We start from the raw sequence: 25,160 nt of genomic DNA on the forward strand, positions 1-25,160 counted from the left end.
CCAAGCTAGGGCCCCAAATTTTTTAAACAATGGACCCCATTGATTCAAGCCAGAATCACGCCATTCTCGGTGTCGGGTCAAGCAGCTTAAATATTGTAAATTATTGCCAGTGGTGCGGCCGAAAGGAAATGCATTTTGTTGTTGTCATTTCCAATGCCCCCACTGTATTTACATATGCAAATAAATTGTGAATTATATACAAGCTCTTGACTTTCATTCAAATTTCAACAGTTATTAAAAACGCTTAATAGCTTAACACTCGGGAAATTGATTCGTAGAATCATGCCACTCCTGAGGACCAATTAGAGCTAGTCATAAAATCAAGGAGTACCACATTCCTAGCTCCCTCATGTAATGCAACACCGATCGCCAGCAGCGGATGCCTTTGATCAAACGCCGACGCATCCCCAAATATCGTTCCAGGCACGTACGCCACCGACACGAATATGCAGCCGAGGAAAGCAGCACCTGAAGCCAGAGTCGAGAGAAGGGCTCATGGATACTAACAAACAATAGACAAATCAGTTCCGTTTGAGACAAGCAGACGTAAAGTTAAGTAGGGGAATTCAACATAATCTTGTGACAAGATATTAAGTTGTAAAAATAAAATTTTTTTAAAAACTTAATTTCGAGTTGCGGATATTTAACTGGCGCAGTCGGTAGGATTTCGTTTAAAATTAGCACCTATATTTCGGTAATGGTCAGCTTGTATAATTTATAATTACTGTGATCACGTAATCCCGGAATGGTTAATAAAATTGTGAAGTCCGCCAAAGAACCTATGTGCTGCAAGCACATACGATTTGCAAAACTAATTTAAGTGAACTGAAGTAAGCGGAGATAGTGAATCACCAAGGACAGTGAAACACTAAATACAAAATCAAAAAAACTTACAAGTGAACCAAAATAAAGTTAAAAACTACAACAAAACAAAACCAATCAACACCAACAAATACAACATGGCGTTACCACCACTGACATTGAGCGAAATCCACTTGAACCAGGCATTGCTGTCGATCCGACAAATACCTGCCTTTGATGGTTCATCTGGACAGTTGAGTTCGTTCATCAACCGAATCGAATATGTATGCAGTTTATATCCAACTGAAGATCTTCGACAACAAAGGATCCTATTTGGAGTGACCGAGATCCAACTGACAGGAGAGGCACAACGCATATCGCAGATTATACAACCCAACGCATGGCACGAACTGAAGACGGCGCTAATCAACGAGTTCAAAAATCACACACCGTATGAAGAACTCTTGCGACAACTATACACCACCAGATTCAACGGCAGTCTTCGTAAGTTTATAGAAGAATTAGAGATAAAAGCATTATTAATAAACAATAAGCTAAAATTAGAAAATATACCAGAAAATAATGTCATTTATAAAAATGCTCTGAATAACACAATTAAAGACGTCATTACTCGAAAACTTCCTGACAGAATGTTCATGAGCTTAGCAAGAAAAGATATTACTACATTGTCTAATCTTAAGAAGGCAGTCCAAGAAGAAGGATTATACGAAACTAGTATAACAGATTCAGGTACAAATAAAGATCAATCGAAATCATCTCAATCAAATCGAAAGAATGTTGGAAATTATTATCCAAATTATAATACTACTAACTATCACAATCAAACCCAGAATTCATCTGGAACAGGTCAGAAAAATCGAACAAATCATAATCAAAATTCCCAAAATCCTGGATTATATAATGAGTTCAAAAATTCTTTGAATCAAGGTAGGGCTCAGAATCCATTCAATCAGCAAATATCTCAAAACCAAGCTAGTGGGAGTAGACCCAACCAACCTACTAATAGAGCGAGGGAGAGCCAAAGTGACCAAATGAAGATGGACGTAAATTTTCATCAAGCCGCCTCGGAAGAAACCAATGTTTTACTCTAAGCAAAGCCGCCTATGCTACGTGTGTGTTAGAGAGAGACAGGGCGAGAAAAAATGAAATTGTTTTCTTGATTCTGGCTATAATAATTATACGATCTGGTTCAGATTTTGCACTCTAGAAGATATAGTCATCTTTTACGATTCTGCGTTTTTAGTTTTCTCGTATCGTCGAAATTGTGGATGCCACAGATTTTCGCCCTTTGTGGGGGCGGAAGTGGGCGGGGCAAAGTTTTGAAATATTCTTGTAGCAGTGACATATCACAGAAGTCTGGATCCAAAACATCGTTGCACTCGCTCTTATAGTCTTTGAGCACTAGGCGCTGAAGTGGACGGACAGACGGACAGACGGACGGACGGACAGACGGACAGACGGACAGACAGACATGGCTCAATCGACTCGGCTATTGATGCTGATCAAGAATATATATACTTTATGGGGTCGGAAACGATTCCTTCTGGACGTTACACACATCCACTTTTACCACAAATCTAATATACCCCAATACTCATTTTGAGTATCGGGTATACAAAATTGCTCCGTTGTAAAGGTTAAAATTTGGCGTTTATTGTTTGATATTGTTTGTGTGTTTTTGTTAGAGGCCGTGGCCGTGGACTTCGATTTTAGGTGGGCGACGTGGTGGGTTTTGGGCGACGAAGACTTCGCACAGGAGACTCGCTGCCAGCGATCGAGTCGATTGAAGTTGAGACCCGTAACGTCTGGCTTACCAATCAGTGGACCAATTAAAAAATGTCCGGGTGTAAGGACGCCAAGATCTTTAGGGTTTTCTGAAATCGAGATAAGAGGACGAGGATTCATTAAAGCCTGGATTTGGCAGACCAATGTCCGAAGCTCGTCGAATCCAAAAAGTGACGATCCAAGGAGCGATAGAAATGCTGCATGGCCGTCTTCACTGATGCCTCCCAAAAGCCACCAAAGTGCGGCTAGCGAGGCGGTATGAATCTCCAATCGCAGAGGTTGTTGATGCAATGATTATGAACTTCAGCACGATGCTTCTCGCTCATAAGTAGCTACCGAAGGTCCTCTAAATCGTTCCTTGCGCCCACAAAATTGGTGGCATTATCCGACCAAATGCCTCGGGGAAACCGGGCGTGGAACCGAAGCGATTGAGGGCGCTCAAAAAGGCAGCAGTGGTTAGGTCCTTCACCAATTCCAACCAGACGGCCTTTGTTGCAAAACAGATGAACATAGTGGAAGGGACCGCAGTAGTCAATTCCAGTGACGCTGAATGCTGGCGAATGCTGTACCCGCTCCTTCGGTAGGTCAGCCATGATGTGTTCCACACGACGCGGTCTGGACCGGCAGAAGATGACGCATTTTCACAAGGCGCGAGCCATAGTTTTCATAACATCGGTAAAATGATTGGGTGGCGTGCATCGCAGCTGAGTGCCGCAGGCGGCCATCAACACGAATTAGACCAAAGTCATCTATGAACGGCGAGAGCGAGATGATTCTGCTGGAAGCCTCTACGCAGTTCCCTTTCCGCAGAGCAAGGTACTCAGGATACAGGTGGGCCCGTTGAACGATGCGACATAGCAAGTGCGATCCGTTGCGAAGGTCCTCAGATGTCAGATCCGGTGACTTCGTCCTACTGATAAACTTCTGAACGTAACCAAAGATGCGCATCATGACTTCAAATGAGTTGATGTGCTGAAACGAAAGCGAGATGTCGACCCGCTCAGACGAAAGCAATACCCTATGTCGAATTTCTGGAAGATTAACTTCTAGCGAGCGCCGTTCAGGCCAGCAGCCTTTTTCTCCTTGCAAGAAGGCAGGTTCATTTATCCACAGAGTATAATGCAAGAGCTCCTGAGGCGCGGCTCCCTTTGACAGAATGTCAGCTGGGTTCATTTCATTTGGCACACAGCGCCAATCCATGCCCCTGGTAAGTTGTTGTATGGCCGAGATCTTGTTAGAGACAAAAACGTTGAATTTTGATGGTTCTTCTCGTAGCCAAGACAGGACCATAGTTGAATCCGACCAACAAATGATTGCGCAGTCGAAGTTATCCATTTTCCTGATTTCGCGAAGCAAATTGGCCAATAAGAATGCTGCGCATAGTTCAAGCTTTGGCACCGTGAGTGTTTTTAGTGGGGCAACCCTGGCCTTCGAACAAAGCAAATGAACCTCACCGGCGGTATCCGTAAACGAATGAGCATAGACACAAGCCTAATAGGCCTGGAGGCTGGCATCACACAAGCAGTGCAATTCAAACCTAGTCTTAGGTTGAAGTACGCAGAGAGGAAAAGTAGCGTGACCCACAGTAGCGAAGTCCTTGCAAAACTCAGTCCAAACCGATTCCAAAGGCGGAGGAAGACTTTCATCCCAATGCAGCTTGTCCCTCCACATGCGCTGCATGATTATTAATGCTCTTGTCAGTGTAGGTCCAATCCAACCCATGCGATCATAGCACCGTGCAATGGTTGACAACACCGAACGCTTAGTGTGCTTGCTAACACCGATTTGAGGAGCAAATGTAAATTAAAAGTTGTCCCTATGGGGCTCCCAAATGAGCCCAAGCGCTTTGGTTACATCACTGCCATCATACAGCTTAAGAAAACTTTCCCTTTCGGCCTCTGGGACTTTACGAAGCACATCTGGGGAATTGGAACACTATTTCCGCAATTGAAAGTTCCATCGAGCTAGAAGATCCGTGGTTTGACGCGTAATATCTAGCACTTCCTCGACCGAATTGCTTCCAGATATCATGTCGTCTACGTAGAAGTCCTGTAGAATGGTTTCCGACCCCAATAGATACGAAGACGACTCATCCATGGCTAGCTGATGCATATCTCAAATAGCTAAAAACGATACAGGCTTAGTCCCATAGGAGATTGTGTTTAATTTGAAGGTCTGTATGTCGTCATCAAGAGAGTTCCTCCACAATATGCATTAGAGCATGGTGTCAGGCATTGAGACGCGCACACACCTATACATTTTACCGATATCACCTGTAAGAGCAATGAGAAATGTACGAAAACGGATGAGTGTGTGAAATAGCTTTGTTTGAATGGTGGGACCAGACATAAGCAGATCATTTAACGAAAGACCAGATGTGGTAGCTGCAGAGCCGTCGAATACAATCCTCAGCTTTGTTGTGGAACTGTCCTCTTTGATGACGCAATGATGTGGCAAGAAATAGTTTCACTTGTGCCTATCTTCCTTGGGCACCAGAGACATATGATCGAGGGATTGGTACTCCTTCATGAATGTCGAATATTTTTCATAAAGAGCTGGATAACGCACGAACTTGCGCTCAAAGTTTTCCAAGCGCCACTTTGCTTGAAAATATCCCAAGGACTCTAATCTTCGCTTTATAGGCAAGCGAACAGAGTATTCCCCTGAGGGTAAGCTAGTGTGATGGTTGACGAAGTGTTCCTCGCAATGAAGTTCCTCCTCTGTTGCCCTTGCGATTGGCTCAAAGAGGTGCTGCACTTCCCAAAATTGACGAACCAAGTCATCGAGCCAAATGCTGTGATTGGTGTCATCCGAAGATTGGGTTGCAATAACCGAAGAAAGGTTAGGGGCCGAGTGGCCGACACCAGATAGAATCCATCCGAGATGTGTCTTCTGCAGCAAAGGTAATCCAGGCGCCAGCTAAATTTGTCTTACACACAGCAACTCAAAGAAAAGTCCGGCTCCGATGAGCAGATCAATGCGCTGCGGCTTATGGCACAAAAGGCCAGCAAGCTGGATATTCAAAGGTATAGGCCAATTAGCAGTGCTAATTGAGACGCAAGGTTGACTATCCGTAATCTTCTGGGCAACGACGGCAGTGATGCTAGTGGTGAAATCTGAAATCCGCGATTTCAAAACGAGATCCACCGAGATACCTTCAGTTGAGAAGCTAGCATCTCCTATGCCAGAGACTGCAGTAAGGGACTAAGTTTTACGCAGTTGATGCTGATTAGCTAGACGAGTTGTTACGAAATGCAATTGCGAGCCCGAGTCCAACGACGACGGTGGCTAATAGAACAGGCTCAGACGGACGCTGGGATATATGAGCATGCGGCGAGGAGGGCGACAATGCAACCATGGCGGTATGAATATCGAGTCTACCTATTCATAGTTGATTAAAACCAAAGCATAAATTCCTGTGAAATATGATTTTCAAATGAACCGTTAAACACCGGTCGGTACTTCTGGCACAGTGTCGTTTTTACTTTCTTCGGAATAGGACCATTTTTTTTTTTAACAATACCAACATTTTTTATTTGCAACAGTATTTAACGGTAATGTGGCATTTGGGAAGGTACTCTTCTAGGGACGGGTTTCAAAAATGTTTTTTTTTTTCAGTCAGATTTTCATATCACATGAGTTTGGCATATCGTTTGTAAAAACGCTATGAAGCCGTTTGACCAATTATCCTAAAATCACATTTTATCATTACTTAATGGTACATTACAATACAGGCTTAAAATATCAAGATATATAATAATTTCAAACTTACATCCAAATAAATATATTAAAAAAATATTTTTTAATTAATATTTTTCATTTAAAAAATAACAAAAAATATTTGTCTCTTGCTTAGTATAATTTGTTCTCAATCGTTGATTTTTTTAACTTTTTCAACTTGATCAGTTGTTACCGCATATGTACATCGAGCAAAACTCATTGAACATATCTGATAGCTTTAGTTTTTTGTCAGATGAATCTTTTCAACATTAAAAAGGTCAACTTTTTTCATAAGTCTATTTAATATTAATTTAATTTAACAGGAATAGGTTCTAAGTCACTAGAGTTTTATAAAGAGAATTATAGAATTGTTATTGATTATTAAAAAGTAAAATTTACCTGCAGCAATAATATGAAATACGCAGGGTACTCGCTGCTTTCCGATTTTATTCGTAGCTATACATAAAAGGGTACCATAGTCCAGTTCAGTGATTGGAGTGTATGTTACAACGGAAGATGTGCCTAAAAAGATGTAATATATGATATCTAGTTGATTTCAAAGCATTTTGAAATATTAAAATTCTCTCATTGTACTGAAATGTACGAGGCTGTTCTATAGTCTGTGACTTTTTAAATGCAAAACAGATTTTTGGATAAACCATAATTGTATCTTTCAACTTAGTCTGCTTAAGGTTACTCTCAACACTTTATCCTACGTTACCACTTTTTTACCATTGAAATTGATGGTGCACAGTTCCCATAGTATGTATTAAGCTTCTGCTTGGCTTGAGTGATGTTTTTTTCAAAAAAAAAAAAAAAAAAAAAAAAATCTTAATAGCGGTTGTTCTATGCATATCCTCATTAAATTGACCCAATAAGCTGTAATAATATTCACCATTGATTTTTGATCCCAAAAATGACTTAATTGGCTGGAAAGCCTAACTTGCTCTTCTTTGGTGCAGAATCACATTGAGAAACCGAATTTTTTGACTGCTGTCCGCTCTCTCCTGTTTTGTGGTGGACCCATGTTTTATCCACGGTTAAGAAACGGCCTTATTGTGGTTAAGCAACGTCAAACACTCTTGTGAAATTGTCAAACGTGTCCGTTTGTGGTACACATCTTGAGGAAAGTTTTGTCATACCCAAGTGATCACTCAAAATTAAAACTTCTGAGTCCATTCGTATGCCACTGACTTCCATAATGTCTCGCACTTTCAAACTCCGAACAAATTATGAATTTTTGCATTTTTTCCTGGTGTAGAGACCAGACAAACCGAAATTGTGCAAACCACTTTTTTATACCGGATACTCAAAATGAGGATAGAGGTATATTCGATTTTTGGTGAAAATGAATGCGTGTAACGTCCAGAAGGAAGCGTTTCCGACCCTATAAAGTATATATATTCTTGGTCAGCATCAATAGTCCTCCGTCCGTCCATCCGTCTGTCAGTCCTTATGAGCTCATAGTGCTCAAAGACTATAAGAGCGAGAGCAACTACATTTTGTATCCAGACTTCTGTGATTTGTCTCTGTAACAAGCGTATTTCAAAACTCCGCCCCGCCCCCTTCTACCCTCACAAAGGTCGAAATTCTTTGGCATCCATAAAATCAAAGAAACGAGAAAACTAAAAACGCAGAATCGTAGAGAATGATTATATCTTCTAGACGGCAGAATCTGAATCAGATCTTATCTTTATTATAGCTAGAATGAAGAAAACGATTTCATTCTCTCTCGCTATGTCTATCTCTATCGCTAAAAGTAAGCGATTTGATCTCCTATGATATCGAACTTGCACCAGTGTAGTTTAGAATTTCGCCCCCCCCCTTTTTGCCTCAACAAAGGGCGAAAATGTGTGGCATCCACAATTTTGAAGATACGAAAAAATTAAGAACGCAATCATAGAGAATGGATCGAATCATTATTATAGCCAAAAGTAAAGAATAAATTTTTGTTCGCTACGCAGCGCCCGACGACACGTTCGGACTGATTTTCTGTCTCTCTCGCACGTACTCTTTGTCGTGTCGCTTAATGCCGGAGAAGAGCCGTACTGACTACGAATAAACGTTCCCCGTCCTTAATGTAGAAATTGTTGGTGTAGAGTTCCAATAATATTTAACAAGCCTCTAAAATTCGAGAAAAATTAGCACTAAAAATACTAAGAGAACTAAGCATGCATTCAAAATACAAATACCACTACAATTGCTAATTACTAGAAAGGCAAATCTTAATCTCATATATTTATTTGATTAATTACAATTAATTATTTAGAGTACGGCCCTAACTATTGCTTGGTGGGGAGTTCTATTCGCCGTAGTCATGTATGGCTAGTTTGCCAATTTTAAGACCGCGTAAGTCTATTAGGATGGGCGAGAAGTTTGACCTGATAGTTTTTTTACCTTGGCGATTTCATCTTTTACAGATCCCACATTTAGGTCTTTATGAATATTTTCATTCCGTATGTACCATTATGCCCCATTGATAGTTCTCAGTATCTTTGATTGAGCCCTCTGGATTATTTCTGACTTACTAATGCAAGCGTTTCCCCATAGTCCGATAAAATAAAACAAATTAAACCATTTGCCACGCATTTTCTTTTTAAAAATCTTGATAGCTAAATATTTTCATAGACTTCATAGTTTATCGGCTTGCATGTGTGGTTAGGCAGAACTTACCCGATTGAATAATGTGATTTTTAGCAACGTCAATACTTTCCGCCGAATTATTAAATGTCCAACTAAATTCGACTTCATGTGGGTTTGCATCGACAACACACCTTATTTTAGCATCTTCGTGTTTTGCTATCCCGTAGATTTTCTTCTGGTTCTGCAAACATGTGGGAGAATCTAAAAAATGAAATAAGACAAAGTTCAACTTTAAAAGTTGGTAAATAAATACTGTTAAGGCAAATCAGTTGCCTGCCTATATATATATATATATATATATATAGTTAAGTATGCGACACTTGAGTTTAAGTTTTAAAAAAAAATTTCTTATTTCACTTAAACTTAGCGTACAATGGTTAGTTAGTTTCCCCGACGATGACTGAGGTCAGATGTCTTGAATGGAATTAACTTGGGTGAATTCTTCGACGGTGTCGCGATTGACGTTTGTCTTGAACAGAACTGACTTGCCTACATAGATGTAGACTATTTATATTATGATGCTCGGAGTGGGATTCGGATTCGGAGGCGTTGGCTTCGGCGTTTATATTGCCGGCTATCGGCTACGCGTGGTCCACTTCGAGCGTGAGATTGTTTATGGGGGTTCGAAGCTGAGGGTGTCGGATTGTTTATAGTATTGTGGGTGCAGGGTAATAGACATAGATAAGGGTATGCGGAGCATGGACTATAGATATGTCACTATATATATCTATAATTATCCCTAAGAGACATGTATGAAATCACGCTCTTGAATTGTAATGTCGTGCGCTCTTATACCATGTTGCGAACGGAGCCTATGCAAGCAGCAGCCGCTCATGAAGAGGGCGCCGCTTTAGAATAAATGCACTTATAATTGAAAGTCGATTGAGTGCACAAGTTTGATCTGTCGGTCTGTCTAATTCCAGTGTCTAATTAAACCTTCAGAAATCATGCCTAACGGCAGGCTATTTAGCACATCCATTTTTGGCGCCCCCGGGTGGACACTGATTTTCTGGATTGGACAGAAGTTGGTTTGGATTAATCTTGGCGCTTCGTTGGATATCCCCATTGGATATCATCCCTCGCTCGTTGCTGTTGCTGTTCCTGCAGTTGTCATTGGTGGCCCGCTGGACTTCAAACTTCGCTACTCTTGAGAGCTGCTCGTGGGTATTCCTGGTTGGTATGAACTTGTGGGAGGGAATGCATCGGTGTTCAAACAACCCTTAACCAGAGCCACAGGTAAATCACAGTGCCCAATTATTTCATCAAAAATATATAAATAACCACGTATAAAAAAGGCCTGTGAATAAATTATTCAATAAAAGTGATTCGGCCAGGTATCTGTATCTGTATCTATATCTCCTTGTCTCCAGCGATACTCGCTAACACTCACATACATTACACATACCATTACTTGTGGTTTAGGTGCATCTCGGCCGGTCGCTAAAGCAGCATACGCATATACGCGCATTTAAGCTGCGTTTCGGTGAACTACAAGATCGCCCCGAACTCGAAAGCATTGGCTTGTAGGCATTTTGGCGATCATCTCTCTCTCTCTCTCGTAGTCTCTAGCACGGTAACAGCATTGGGCTGTTAGCAGGCAGAGAAAATTTGTGAGTGTAATTGCTGAGTGTGACAGTGGGACAAGTGCCATTTTTGAGAAACAAAAATTTTATAGAACTAAAATGCCTGGAAAACAGCGAGGAATGTCTAGACAATCTGCAGAGGTTAACGATGTGGAGTCGTTAGACATTCTTCACAAGCTGAGTGCAGTAAAGAAAGATATCAATCGTACATGGAGCGTTCGTAAAGATAAACAGTCTTCCTTTTCAAAGGCACAATTGGAGTGCCGCATGGAAATATTAGAGTCATATATTGAACGGGCATTCCAATTACAAGTAGAAATTGAGGATGTCAACCCAGATTTAGCTTCTCGAGCTGAGCTTGAGGATTTATGTATTGAGGCTAAATCCACGCTCAAGTCCATGTCTGCTAAACTTGAGCAACGGCAATCAAATGAGTCGGTATTAAAATACGACAATTGCTACAAGTAGACATTTGCCGCCAGTAAAATTGCCCAATTTCAGTGGCGATTATACCGGGTATAAAAATTGTATCGGCCTATTTAGTAGCGTAGTGGATAGCGATCCCACATTAAGCAATGTGGAGAAATTTAATCATTTATTGACTTGCTTAGAGAAAGAAGCGCTAGGAGTAGTAAAGGCTTATCCAGTGACCGAACAAAGCTATCCGAGGGCCCTTAGTGCCTTAATGAAGGTATACGATAATGATTGTTTAATATTCTAAAAGAGTATAGCCCGTCTCTTCGAGTTGCAAAGCATGCAAGGTCCGTCTGCATCTGGGCTGAGATCCCTTCTTGACACAGCTTCCGCTATTTACGAGTCGCTATTGTCTGTAGGAGATTATAAACAAATTTCGGATGCTTTACTGATACACATTGTCATGTCCACGGTAGATCAAAAAACCCGCTTTCGATGGGAAGAGAATCTGGACTATCAATCCATTCCAAATTGGACAGACTGTGTATCTTCGCTTAACAAACGCTACCAACATTTATTTTTTTCAAAGATTAGTTTATTTTTGCAATTATAAAAAGCTGATAAATACAGTTATAAATCCTACCCTTTGAAAATTATGACAAACTTGTTGCACTTGCGAATAGACTTTTGCTAGGGGAAAGTACACTTCAGGCGGTTGCTTAGCGCCTAGATCTCAGAGACTATAACAGCGAGAGCAATCAAATTGTATATCCAGACTCATGTGATGTCACACTGTTACAAGAGTATTTCAAAATGTCGCTCGCCCCATTCTGCCCCCACAAAGGTCGAAAATCTTATATCCAAATTTAAGGTTAAAAAAATTAGTTATAAAAAAGACTCAAGCTAAATTGTTCATTTAATAAAAAAGCTGGTGCTGGTATCACCTAGGAGGTCCTCTATCACGTTCGCAAACTCGAATATATATTTAATAATACTCCTAGCGCATACCCATTGATGTGACGGCTTTAATGGTTGATACCAAGAAGTGCAGTGCCCATCTGGACCGATTTGCTATTTGGTCAACATCAGTCCTCCCACATACTTCCTGTTTCCAGCGTTTTGTGTAGAAAGGGGGTGCTGCTTACCGACTCATTATCTTTAGGGATCACTTATGACCTAGGGAGGGAGAAAATCTGAAAGGCCCTCCAGAGCCATTGGATTATCATTTCCTTAACTGGAAACATTCCGCCTCGTCTTTGAGCTTTAATACCCGCGATGGAGTCTATATATGTCCCATAGAATTCTTTTAATGGTTATACGTTTTGTGTTGTTAGACTTTATGTTGGTCTTAAATTTTTTACGTTTAACTGTGAAAACGATTTTACTTTTTCTATAAATGTTATACTTAATGATGTAGCTTTCTCGCACGGAAGTTAGCTTTTTTGTTTTACTAAAAATAAGTATCTATAAAAACATCGTACGAGAAAAACTTACACAAAATATTCAAGGCAAACGGGGCACTTATTCCTTCTCCTTCTGCATTAAATCCAACGCATGAATAGTTACCAGCAGTTGATCTTGTCACACCTTGCAGAACCAAAGAGTGGTTACTAATTATTATCCCTTGAGAAATGTTATGAAACAATGGTTGATCCTATAAGAAAAAGAAAAAAAATGTATAATAGTTTTTCTTAATGTGTGCGAAACCAAAAGCTGCTTGGATGTACATATTCAAGCAGGCTCCTGTTTTAACTTTCACAACAATTTTACAAAACGCTAGATTTGACACCATTTACAGAGCATACTTTTTTTTGTAACCAAACCTATGAAATAATTTGTTAGGTCAACAGCGCGTAACGAATTTTCGCGTAACAGCATAGACTGTGCTCGTAATATACTAAATTCTGCTCGTTAAGAACAGATCGGTAAAGACAGCTATTTCCCGACATATTTAATTTAATAATTTTCAATATGAATGCTGTTACTCACAGCTTGTCAGACATTTTAAAATACACAGATGCTGCATCTAAAATGACTTGATCTTCTAACTGAGGGCGGTGAAAGGAGGGCGGTGAAAGGAGGGCGGTGAAACGACCGTGAAACAGATAATGAAGAAAAAATAGAAAATGAGTGTGGTGAAGAGAATGAGCAATAAGTAGATGTGAAGGCAAGGTTGAAAATGAGTGTTCAATTCAATGGTTGAATATCTGGAAGACAGTGATAACTACGAGAGACATATTGTAGCCAAGAACTTGCAGAACGACTTAAATACATGCTTAGGACAGATTATGCAAACGCAGAAAGACCAAACTTACTAGAAACCAAGTGGGAAATTAATTTGAATTTCGAAGCCCAAGTACAGAAAATGATAGACGATTACACCAAAAAAAAAAATACATCAGAACCAGTAAATCAGAATACGTGCACCTATAGTACTGGTCAAAAAGAATTCGTGAGAGTTAAGACTGTGCGTCGATTATCGCACACTTAATAAAATAATGATTAAGGACATCTAACCAACACCTCTTATAGATGACCTGATAAATAAACTGTCAGGGAAAAGTCTTTTCACCAAGTTAGACTTGAAAAATGGATACTACAACGTATTTGCTTGGTCTGTGCAAAAAAAACCTTTTGGAAAGAGATCACCCATGATCAGCCGAGTATCCCTTCTGGCTCTGCGACTACGTAGTGCACGCAAAATGCGCTGGGTGTACGGGTCTCGTGGGTGAAGCCATCTCAAAACTTAATGGATGGCACTACAGTTGTGAGGCATGCCGTGCGGTTGAGAATTCGGCTTTAAAAAGCAGTACGATCGGCTCCTAGCCATGGAGTCTCAGTATGGCAGTCTGCAGCTGCTGAATGAGTCTCCGAGGCGTAAAGGGTCACTCCGCGGTATCTGCCAGTGCCAACCGTCACTCAGCCGCTCGCGGCCGAAAAATTGAGTGTGCAGCAGTTGATCTTGTTTGCCACTCCAAGGGCAACGACAGCTGCTGGCGATGCAGATTCGGTCGCCGAATCGCTTCATCGCTTCGGAGACCGTGCATCCAAGTACGTATGTCATCTGTAGCTGTCCCGTCCCGTCTCTATCTCGCGCTCAATCGGATCTGCAAAAATAACTCTCTGCGCTTGGCGCCGTATTTCCTAGCCCATGGGTGTCTTCTTGATCATCTTGATCAAAATATACGGTCTGCATCTCAATATGTCACTAAGTTCACTTTTGGTTTTCTCTCTAATATATGCATATTTCATCGCAGAGTTTTTTGGGAAAACGACACACCTGATATGTAAACTTTTAATAGCACGTTTTTATTATTTGTTCTTTCTTCCTTGAGTGTCGTCTTCAGATAAATGTGTGTTCGCATATCGAGTACACTGGTGTTTCTTATAATTCCTCTAGTACTGGCGGTGGCCACTGACCATGCCCGAACTACTGATTTGGCTGGTTCCTACATGGGTACTTTCCGGACTAAACCTATGGTAAAGAACGCCGAACCACTCAAAGAAGAGACAAAACATGTTGCTCTGTATGCTTTACAACCCACCGCCCACCAGCCACCGAACTAATTCGGTTGGGATACAACGTCTCACCAGTAGACGAAGAAACGAAAAAGCATGCGAGAAAAATGAAGAGAACAGGTAGCTAAAAATTATGCTGTCCTGCTCCTTTCCTTTTCTGTTTTCGGTCATTGCATTGCTTTAATGTTCTTTTGCAAATCAGTGCGGCTGACCAACTGATTATAATAGTTAAAATTTAAACAGTAAGGTAAAACAATTAAACTAAAAATGTATAGCAAACGGTATTTGCGCAGGCTCAATAAAGAAATATAAGACAAATATGCAGCCAAACATAATAGTGACACGACATAGTGACGACACTATGAAATAGAAAGGCAAAGAAATAGAAAAAGTCGAAGGCCGCGAAATAAGAAATAAATAAAAAATGGAAAGTGACACGGAAAAATTAAAAAAAACTTCTATGGTTGATTGGTATGCTTATTTGCTTTTTGGTTTTTTTGTATGCCTATTATATCTGTATTTTATATTTATAGATGCCGTAACTATAGATACAGGGACTGGATCAGCTGAAGCGCAGCTTTGGAAGGCCCTTCAACTGCAAAAAAAAAAACGTTTATTAACAAATAAGACCACCGCGAACAGCAAAGCCGAGATGTCATCCGAGATGACAACAATAGTCAGTTTACTAAATCTTCATTCATTACAATATATTCTTGATCAGCATCAATAGCCGTTGATATTGCTATGTGTGTCTGTCCGTCCCGATGAGAGGCTAAATCTCAAAGATAAAATTTTTTCAGGCTTATGAGGTATCACACTGTTTCAAGTGTACTACAAAATTTCGCCCCGTGTCCTTTCGCCCCCACAAAGGACGAAAACCTGTGGCATCTGGAATCTGCAAGATGCAAGAAAACCGTAAACAGAAAATCATAGAAAATTACCAAATCTAGCTGATTGCCGATCATATCGGATCATTTTTATAGGCTTAAGGCACAATAAAATTCCAGGGGATCCGCAACACATTTCACGCGCTTACTCATTTCATCTTTCTCACACTTTCTTCCTCGTGCAGTATGCGATATCTGGCGGAGCGGAGCTAGACAGCAACTCACATACGGAGTAAGCATCGGGTATAAATATAGAGCCGTGGGGCTAGCCGTGGCCTAGGCTATACTCTTTGGGTATCGCGTATAAAAATACAATACTATTAGTATACTAAATAAAAATAAAAAAATGGTTTGTAATCTCAAGACTAGTAAATTTTATCATACATTTTGAATAGTCTTATGCTTCCAACGCTCCAAATATCTTGACGCCTGGGGCGGATGCTGCGCTTGCCCCCACAAAGATCTTTTTTAAAAAGTCTCCAAACGCGTTTTCTTTAATTTTTTAATACTTACGTTGTGACGCCATTCAATTCGAAAAACATTTGGATGAGCTATCACCAGACAATCAAAGTAAACATCTGAGCCCTCACGTAAAGTATTTGCATCTAAAGACGTTCCCAATCGAACATATGCCTCCGGAACATCTGAAAAAAATGTAATAAAATTATAAATCATAAGTAGCACAACGTGTTGATAAGTTCAGATTGGCAGTCTGAATGTGCAAACCACTGTCGCGAAGCCATAGTAAGAATAGGGCCTCCCAAAAATATTGTAATTCAGTTTAAAGATGTTCTTGCAGTTAAGAACACGGACTTTATCCGTAATAAAAACTCAAAATGTTGGATTTAATAATTGTTGAGAAATGAGCCTCGTAGTTTTAGTTCGATGCTCATGTATATTATAACCGCCCTATTCATACGCTCATGATTGTATTGCACCGCTTAAGTAACTATTTTTATGCGCATAACTGTGCTGTTATTGCTTGTGTCCAAAACATAGCTGTAATGTTCTCACGTATAGCTAAAGCACTCAGCTGCATACGCATACAACGATGTGTACCGTTTTGCATTGGACCGTCGCATTGCCTGATCTTTCAATTCCCTTTTGGCTCGACTTCTTTTGTGGAGTGGAAGTTAGTAGAAATCTCTAGATGAAACCAACCGCACGCATAGTTTATACCGCCGCATCATAGCCCCCCTCTCCCACGTTGTAACATAACCGGCAATCTTAAACACTCAATATATGTAAATCAATAAGCTCAATATATTAAAAGATTATACAGTCCACTAATTCATAGCCATAGCAAATTTGGTCCTTCGAGCCGGATTTCCGCGTTTGAGTTTATTTTTTATACATATTGAGTGATATCGTTGGCCACTGTTCGCCATGAAGGCTCTAGTGCATCGTATAATTCAGCAACGTGGTGCCTGCAAATCGCAACTAACTCGCGTGGCTACGGAGGCTCAAGAAAGTGTAAAGTCGTGTACTTCTGTGCAAACATTAGAGCACAAATTGGACCGACTGGTTGCAACTTTTAAACTCTTTATGGAGCTCTCTGAAGAGCTGGTCCAATATAATGATGAAGATGAATACGTGGATCCGGATTTAGATATCCCCGAATATGAGAAAAAGTTCTTTAGTGCGCATAGTATTTTCACCGAAGCCATACGTGACCGGAGCAGTCACGATTATGAGCACGACAACTCAAATCTACTGCTATCAAACACTGTGGAACGCTTATTTGAGGGACAAACTCAACTTCTGGAGAGGATTCGGGACTCATCGGGAACCACAGAGCTGCAGTTCGAAAAAATACGCATTCCGACGTATTCGGGAAGATACGAGGATTGGTGTCCGTTTAGTGACTTGTTCTTAGGCTCAGTCGACAAGAAGAGTACTCTGTCCAAGTTCTTTCGTTGCCAACCTCAAAGGGTTTAAGCATCGCCGAGATGCGTAAAATAGTCGACACCGCCGACGAAAGTATACGTGGTCTACATGCGCTGAGCTGCGACAGCCGCGATGTGTGGCTGAGCCATATCTTGCTCTCAAAGCTAGACCCTGAACGCAAGGAAGCTTGGCCACCTCCAGTGAATCTTGCAAGGAAAATGTGACCATAAATGACCTGTTCGGCTTTGTCTTCGCCCGCAGCGATGCACTTGAGTCTTGTCAAGATCCAAAGCTATTCCAGGATACACACACGGGGCTGAATAAACGTCGTGCAGTTTCTCATCATGTTGACGTGCAAAATACGACTATTCGTGATTGTGTATATTGTCACGAGCAACACAGTCTTTATGCGTGCACTCCATTCAAGGCTCTGGATTTTGTGGATCGCCGCCAGTTCGCAAGGGATGGTAAGTTGTGCTTCAATTGTATAAGCCGATCTCATCAAGTTTGATAGCCATTTTTTTTCAAATATTATTTGATATTAATTTTGTTCAAATTTTTTATTATGGAGTTTGCGCTGGGTGTACGGGCCTCGTCGGCGATGCCATATCAAAACGTAATGGCTTGCACTACAGTTGTGGGACATGCCGTGCGGTTGGGACTGACGTGGTCATATTTATGAGGCAGACGCGGAAGGGCTTTAAGGAGCTGACCATTGACCTTAAAAAGCAGTACGATCGGCTCCTAGCCATGGAGTCTCAATTTCGCAGTCTGCTGAATGAGTCTCCGAGGCGTAAAAGGGTCACTCCAAGGGATCTGCAAGTGCCAACCGTCACTCAGCCGTTCGCGACCGAAAAACAGACTCCAACCACTCCAAGTGTGCAGCAGTTGATCTCGTTTGCTAGGGCATCGACAGCTGCTGGCGATGCAGATTCGGTAGCCGAATTCATCGCTTCGGAGACCGTGCAGCCAAGTACGTCTGTCGTCTGTAGCTTTCCCGTCTATTCCGATCCCACCAGTAAATAGTCGTTCCGGACCAAAGCATTTGGTGGAGAAGGAGTTCAAGGCTAAGAAGAAAAACAGGCCCCCCATAACTATAACAAATCATCCCAATATGGCATCCTCATTTTCTTGTCCTGCTTCCACCCTTCCAAAAAACTTAATTCTCTCAGTAACCTCTTAGTAACATATCAGAATGTTAAAGGCTTACGTAGTAAGCTCAGCATTCTTTTCCGGGATATTGTTGCATTTGCTTCCCACGCTATTGTGTTTACTGAAACCTGGTTAAAGCCGGACATTCTTTGTTCCGAGGTTTTGGCTGGTCGGTACACAACTTTTAGAAAGGACCGTTCGTCTCGACGTGTAGGAGGGGTTTTGATTGCAGTAGGCTCTAACTTCACGTCGGAACACTTCACAGTCCAGGTTCAACCGGAACTGGAATTCCTGTGTGTAAAACTGATTCTTAACGGTTTCGCTATATTCATTACTTGCTCGTATCCACTTAAATCCACCTTCTTCGGATATCTCTATTTATGAGCAGCATTTGTCCGCTTTAACTGCTGTTTCTTCCTCGCTATCAGATAAAGATCATATGATAGTTCTTGGTAACTTCAACTTGCCAGGAACTGTTTGGTCTTCGGTAAACGAGTCTAGTAACTTAGTGCCCTTGTCACGACATGACTTTGTTGACGGCTTGCTTGACCTGTCAAGTTAACCATGTGAAAATTTCATTGCGTCGATTGCTTGATCTGTGCTTTGTATCGGATTCGACCTTAATGTTGTTAACCCGAGCCCTTTCGCTCACTATACCTGCCATCCACAGCCTACCATCCTACTTTCGAAGTGTCGCTAGATATAGGACCAACTGTATTGGATCGGTCGAGTAGGCCACCTATTTACGAGTAGTTTACGAAGCTTAATAATCTAATTAGGGATTTTGATTGGTCCGCTTTGTACTTTTGCACTGATGTCATAAAAGGCACAAACATTTTTTACAATGCTCTTGGCACATTTTTTTATTCTTGTGTCCCACTTTCTTGTCCGATTAGATCTGGAAAACCCCCTTGGTTTACCAAAGAATTATCCAGTATAAAAAACTTAAAATCAAGACTTTATACCAAATTTCAGGATGTTGGTTCTCCTACTTCTCAATCTCGCTATGTAATAGCTCGGTTAAACTTTTCAGTTTTTAAAACGTCGCTAAGTTTCGTCGGTTTATCAATGATCTTCCCCAAGTTTTAACTAATTCACGAGTCCTAATGTATGCTGATGATGTCAAGCTATGTCTTTCCTACAGCGATCATCCGGTACCCCGTTATTTCTTCAATCGAATCTCGACGCTCTCAACAATTGGTGTATTTTTAACGCTCTTCCGCTTAACATTTCCAAATGTAACGTCTTGACCTTCCATCGCAACAAGCCTTACCTTTTTGACTTCACAATTAACAACATTTCCTTGGAACGCCTGTACAAATTTAATGACTTAGGCATTATCTTCGTACTTAACTTATGTTTTAATTCTCAGATATCCGCTATTTCAAATAAAGCCAAAGGAGTCCTTGACTTTATCGAAAGATGGTCAATGGAATTTTCTGACCCCTATACCACTAAATTACTCTACATTTCTCTTGTACGGCCTACCTTGGAATATGGTTCCTATATCTGGTCTCCCCATTACCAAAAATATCAAGATATGCTCGAGTCCGTTCAAAAACAATTCCTTATATTTGCCCTGCGCGGACTTAATTGGAACCCCTTTCGTCATTAACTTGCACTCTCTTGAAAGCTGTAGGACTTGTCATGGAATTCTTTTTCTCCACAAACTTCTCTTAGGTGAGGTTGAATCCTCGGCCCTCATTAGCCTTATCAATATTGCTGTCCCATCCTTCCTCTCTGTCCTTCGAACTACTATGTCCATGAATCTTTCCGTAGCTTTTGCCGCGACTACAATAAATTTTTCCAAAGTAAAATCTTCTTTAATGAATAATTAAAGCTAACTTTCTTTTTCCTTATGTTGCATTGTGTTACCGAACTTTCCAGTAGCAGATCATTTTTATGATTTGTACATTCCTATTTTTACACAGTTTAACTGTCCATTGTCGAACTCTAAACATTAAACATTCAACATTAATGCTTTATTCTATCAGAACTACCTATCTCGATGCAAAATACGTTTTACTCAGGACCCTAAACAGTTTTACTGCTTTGTAAACAGTAAGTGTAGAGCGCACACCCATCCTCGCTTTCATTTCGTAATACGTCGGCAAATAATGATCAGGCAATTTCTGATCTTTTTGGCTACTCTGGTCATCAGTACCCATACGTTCTACCGAGGTCGAGCGGCATTTTCAGTCCCTTGTTAAATAAATGTTCTCTTCTTCATGATCTTCAAGACGGTGTTCCAGGTTGTGTACTTATAGAGGCAAGGAAGCTTAGAGTTTACTTCAACTGTTTGGAAAAGGGACATCGAAATACCTCCTGTGGTCTTGTCGCACATGCATCCACTGCCTACGTCAGTTATCACGGAACCTACGAACGCTACTACGTCGCCTGTTTATACTGACTCATGCTCGGTCCCCAATCTTCCAAGTTCTCTTGATGCCGCTTCGTCACCATGCTCGCCTCCTACTCAGAATCTTAGCTCAGACGTAGTGCTTCTAGCCACGACAGTTATTATGATAAAGAGTCCATTTGGTGCTCTTCTTCATTGCCGGGCTCTTCTGGATTCAGGCTCTCAGATTAATTTAATAATCTCACGTTTTGCTCAGAAGCTTCAGCAGAAACGTGCCAAAGGGTCGGTATCAGTATCCGGATTCGGTGCTGATTCTGCATGTCACACGGAAGGTTCAGTTAATTTGGTCATTCGATCCAGGACTTCCGATTACTCCATGAGTCTCACAGCTCTCGTTGCTCCACGTATTACAGGTAACCTGTAACCTGCTTTTTTATTTGGTGTATCCAAATGGAAACTGCCATCCAATATCAGCCTTGCTGACCCACACTTCAACAAATCTCAGCGCATCGATGTACTTAGCGCAAGCTAGTTCGCAAGCCACTTCTCAAGGCCCAATATGCTGCATTCATACGTGAATACATCGATTTAAATCACATTTCCCATGTTAAAAGTGACTCACTTAACCAATGCAAATATTTTCTTCCTCATCACTGCGTCTTAAGAAAAGACAAAACCTCCACAAAACTCCGTGTAGTTTTCGACGCATCCGCTTGTAAATTAACAGGATATTCCCTCAACGATATATTGATGTCTGGCCCAAGCCGAAATCAGCCGAAGTTAGTTACGACTCTTCTCCGATTTCGTACCGTTCGTATAGCGTTGGCTGTTGACATTTGTAAAATGTATGTATGCGTCCGTGTCTCGCCCCAAGATAGTTTTCTGCAGTGCATACTGTGGCGTGACTCACCCCTCGAGGAGCTAAGAACATTCAAACTGGATACCGTGACTTATGGAACGAAACCGGCACCAACTAGCGCCACACGAGAGTTCTTCATATACAATTGGCTCTGAAGTTGTGCTGCGGGACTTTTACGTGGATGATTTGCTAACGGGGGGAGATACTACAAATGAGGTGCTCGAAAAAATTCGCCAGGTGTCAGGACTCTTAGCAAAAGGAAATTTTAAGATCAGGAAATGGTGCTCCAACGATACATCTGTACCCAATCTGTACAGAAACATTTGTTAAATTCACTGATGGCAGCGATGTAACCAAGACGTTATGTTTGGCATGGAATTCCACTTCGGATGAGCTATTGTTTTCATTCTGTCCCAATCAAGTCCCTTCGAAACTAACTAAGAGAGTTGTATTGTCAACTATTCCACGATTTTATGATCCGTTCCGACCTATACCAAAACAAAAATATTTGTTCAGCAGCTGTGGAAAGAAAAGCTTCATTGGGATGAAAGTCTGTCAGTCTCCTTACGCACAACTTGGATCGACTTTATTCAGCAGTTTGACTCTATGTAACAAATTTATTTCCCGGGCCTATCGTTCCATCGAAGCAGCAATCTTGAAACCCATGAATTTTGCGATCCCAGCATGAATGGTTATGGAGCCTTCATCTACGCTGTTTCGCAAGGTGGCAATGGAGTCAAGGCAAATCTTCTATCTTCCAGATCTCGTGCAGCGCCACTGAAGACTATTACAATACCCAAGTTGGTATTATGTGGTGCAGCGCTACTCGCTAAACTTATGCATGAAGTATGTTTGATGAACTTCAATTGCTCTTATTATTGCTGGTGTGACTCCACAGTCATTTTGGCTTGGATCAACAATCAGCCATCCAACTTAAATGTATTTGTCGCTAGTAGACTTTCTATTATTCAGGAACTCACATCTGGAATGTCTTGGCTGCACTTACCAACTGATCTAAGCCCTGCCGATATGCTTTCTCGAGTATACCAGAGTTACCAGCTGCGCTCATTAATTCTCATCTTTGGAAGTATGGAACTACATACTTGACAGCCAGTAAGGATCAAAAGCCAAGTACGACTGCTCTTCCAGAGCCGGTTTTGGAGGCACGAAAAACCATACTAACTACAAACTGTGCGTCAAGATATTTGGTGGAAGAATCAAAGTTTGTAAATTCCTTCCCCAAAATGTAGCGAATTTTTGGGTATGTATGCAAATTCATTCATTGACGAAAGTCTGGAATAACTTTGGAGGACTTGCGTTTGGAAACCGAACTGCTTTTTCGCCTTACTCAGCAATTTCGTCTATCTACTGAAATAAGAGCCCTGGAAACCCGAAAGGACATCAAGGCTTCAAGCTCAATCGCCTCGCTTTCGCAATTTTTAGATGGTTGCGGTTTGCTCGTGTTGAAGGGCGTCTTAAAAACTCTACCTTTGACTTCGAAGCACAGCATCCCATAATCATGCTCAGGAATCATTCCATCACTTCTGCGCTGATACGGCCCTTTCACGAAAAACACCTTCACGCTGGATCCCAGTCGCTATTAGACATCGCCGAAAGACCGTAGCACACGTAATCCAAAGGTGTCAGATGTTTTAGACTGAAGCCTCAAACTCTTAAGCAAATAATGGCAGATCTTCCGGTGGACAGAGTTAGCGAATCTCGTGCATTTTTAGTTACCGGCGTTGACTATTGCGGTCCGTTTCTGTATAAATCAGAAGTTCGAAACCGGCCCCCACTAAAGTGCTACATAAGCATTTTTATATGTTTCTCCACATCGAGCTTGTGAAGGATTTTACAACGTCTGCGTTCCTGTCTGTTTTTTGCCGTTTTATTTTCACCTGTGGGAGACTGATTCGTATTTGGTCAGATAATACCACAAAGTTTGTTGGAGCGCGGAACGAACTGGCGGAAATTAAGTCGCTATTCCCAAGTGACAGTCATCAAGAAGCCGTACATCAAGCTTGTCTCAACGATTGCATCGATTGGCGTTTCATTCCCCCTAGATCGCCACATTTTGGAGGATTGTGGGAGGCGTCAGTCAAGTTTTCTAAACGTCATCTTCGACGTGCCCTCTCGCGTGCAATATCTGTGCAATATCTGTAATCATTAATTCAAGGCCATTGTTTGCTCTTTCAGAGAACCCTGCATCTCATATATGTATTCTATATCTATGCTCGCTCTTGTTTCTTTACTATGCTGTCGCTAAGCCGGCAGCAGCTGCGCCTGCTCTTTTTTAGTTACCGCTTGATAAAGTTGGAGAACAGACTTGTCTTGTCCCCTATCTATTACTTTGACTCGAGATCGGCTCGCTTGCCTCATCCAAGTTTATAACTATTCAATAATATTTGTAAAAGGCTCTGGTATCTTCGGCCACCCGAAACACACACTCTACTCACAATAAAATGTATAACATTTTCCGAAATAATTAATTTGTGAAATTATTGAACAAAGCTTGTTGTCTCAACAACCTTAATAGACAAGTCTAGACAAATCAATTTTATTCTTGAAATCCAAGCCTTATTTATGATTTAGCAATGAGGTATGAGGTACAATTTTGTATTCTATTATTATTGATAGACCCACGGAAAGAATAAATAGTTACTGCGTGTTATTTCGGGACAATTTTGGATAAGTTTTCCTCCACTTGTGTTTTGTTATAGTATTTGTTAATGGGCTTACAAATATCCGCTCACACCCGAGCAGTCATAAATGGTCTACTTTATATAATTTTTAAAGAATCTAAATGAATTTTAGATAACAATAATGTGTTCTCTGTGATAGTCAAGTTGCCTTAAAGATAAGTAACTGTAATGAACCAAATTTGTACTTATTAGAAACATCCACCATAACATAGACAGTGCCTTTACCAGCAATTTCATTATGCACTGGATAGCAGGTCATAAAAACATTGCTATTAACGAAAAGACTGACCAACTATCCCAATCAGCCAATAGTGTGGGTAGGCTAGTTAAAATACCTCTTAGTAATTAGATCCGTTAAGTCCAGATAGTCGAAGACTGGAAAAATGAGTATAAAGATAACTCCTCCTCAATTTCTAAAGGAGTCTTTTTGGCTTCAATTTATAATGAAATCCCTGTCAAACCATGATCAAACACTGTCAAACACTGATCAATTGACTGGAGCGCCAAAAAAATTTAAGAATTCAAATTCAAAAATTAAAACATTCGATGTATTTTGTTATAAATAAATAATTTGTACACTTACATTGAATGTCAAGCTTCCATCCATCTTCTAGAGGCTCCGATGGGACAGCATGGTTGTAAGCTTTGCACGATAAAAACTTCCCCGCATCGGCTTTACTTAGGCTGATGGAAAGAGTACTTGTTGTCTGGTTACCATCACTTGACGTCTAAAAAAAATCATAAATAATCAGTATAAACAATTTTAGGCGTACGTTAACTAGGTATCTTGCTTTTGATTGTTTCGTATTTTAAAACGTTCTTTATTGA

The 25,160-nt window shown here is 40.9% G+C and overlaps 1 protein-coding gene across 5 annotated transcripts in view; it reads right to left on the minus strand.

The window, feature by feature from the left end:
* LOC108154150 (hemicentin-1) overlaps positions 1-25,160 on the minus strand; it is a 78,124-nt gene that overhangs the window by 26,104 nt on the left and 26,860 nt on the right. For 4 of the 5 annotated variants that reach the window (XM_033389153.1, XM_033389152.1, XM_033389151.1 and 1 more), the window contains 5 exons: positions 24,916-25,060; positions 15,887-16,017; positions 12,462-12,621; positions 9,001-9,171; positions 6,727-6,849 (listed from right to left, as the gene is read on the minus strand). In XM_033389153.1, the coding sequence (XP_033245044.1) occupies positions 6,727-6,849; positions 9,001-9,171; positions 12,462-12,621; positions 15,887-16,017; positions 24,916-25,060 (730 nt within the window). Of the gene's footprint in view, positions 1-6,726; positions 6,850-8,778; positions 8,940-9,000; positions 9,172-12,461; positions 12,622-15,886; positions 16,018-24,915; positions 25,061-25,160 lie in introns of those variants that run through there. The other variant, XM_033389155.1, reaches the window with a different exon arrangement.

This window comes from Drosophila miranda, chromosome 2 (genome assembly GCF_003369915.1).
Source record: "Drosophila miranda strain MSH22 chromosome 2, D.miranda_PacBio2.1, whole genome shotgun sequence".
Classification (NCBI taxonomy): Eukaryota; Metazoa; Arthropoda; class Insecta; order Diptera; family Drosophilidae; genus Drosophila; species Drosophila miranda.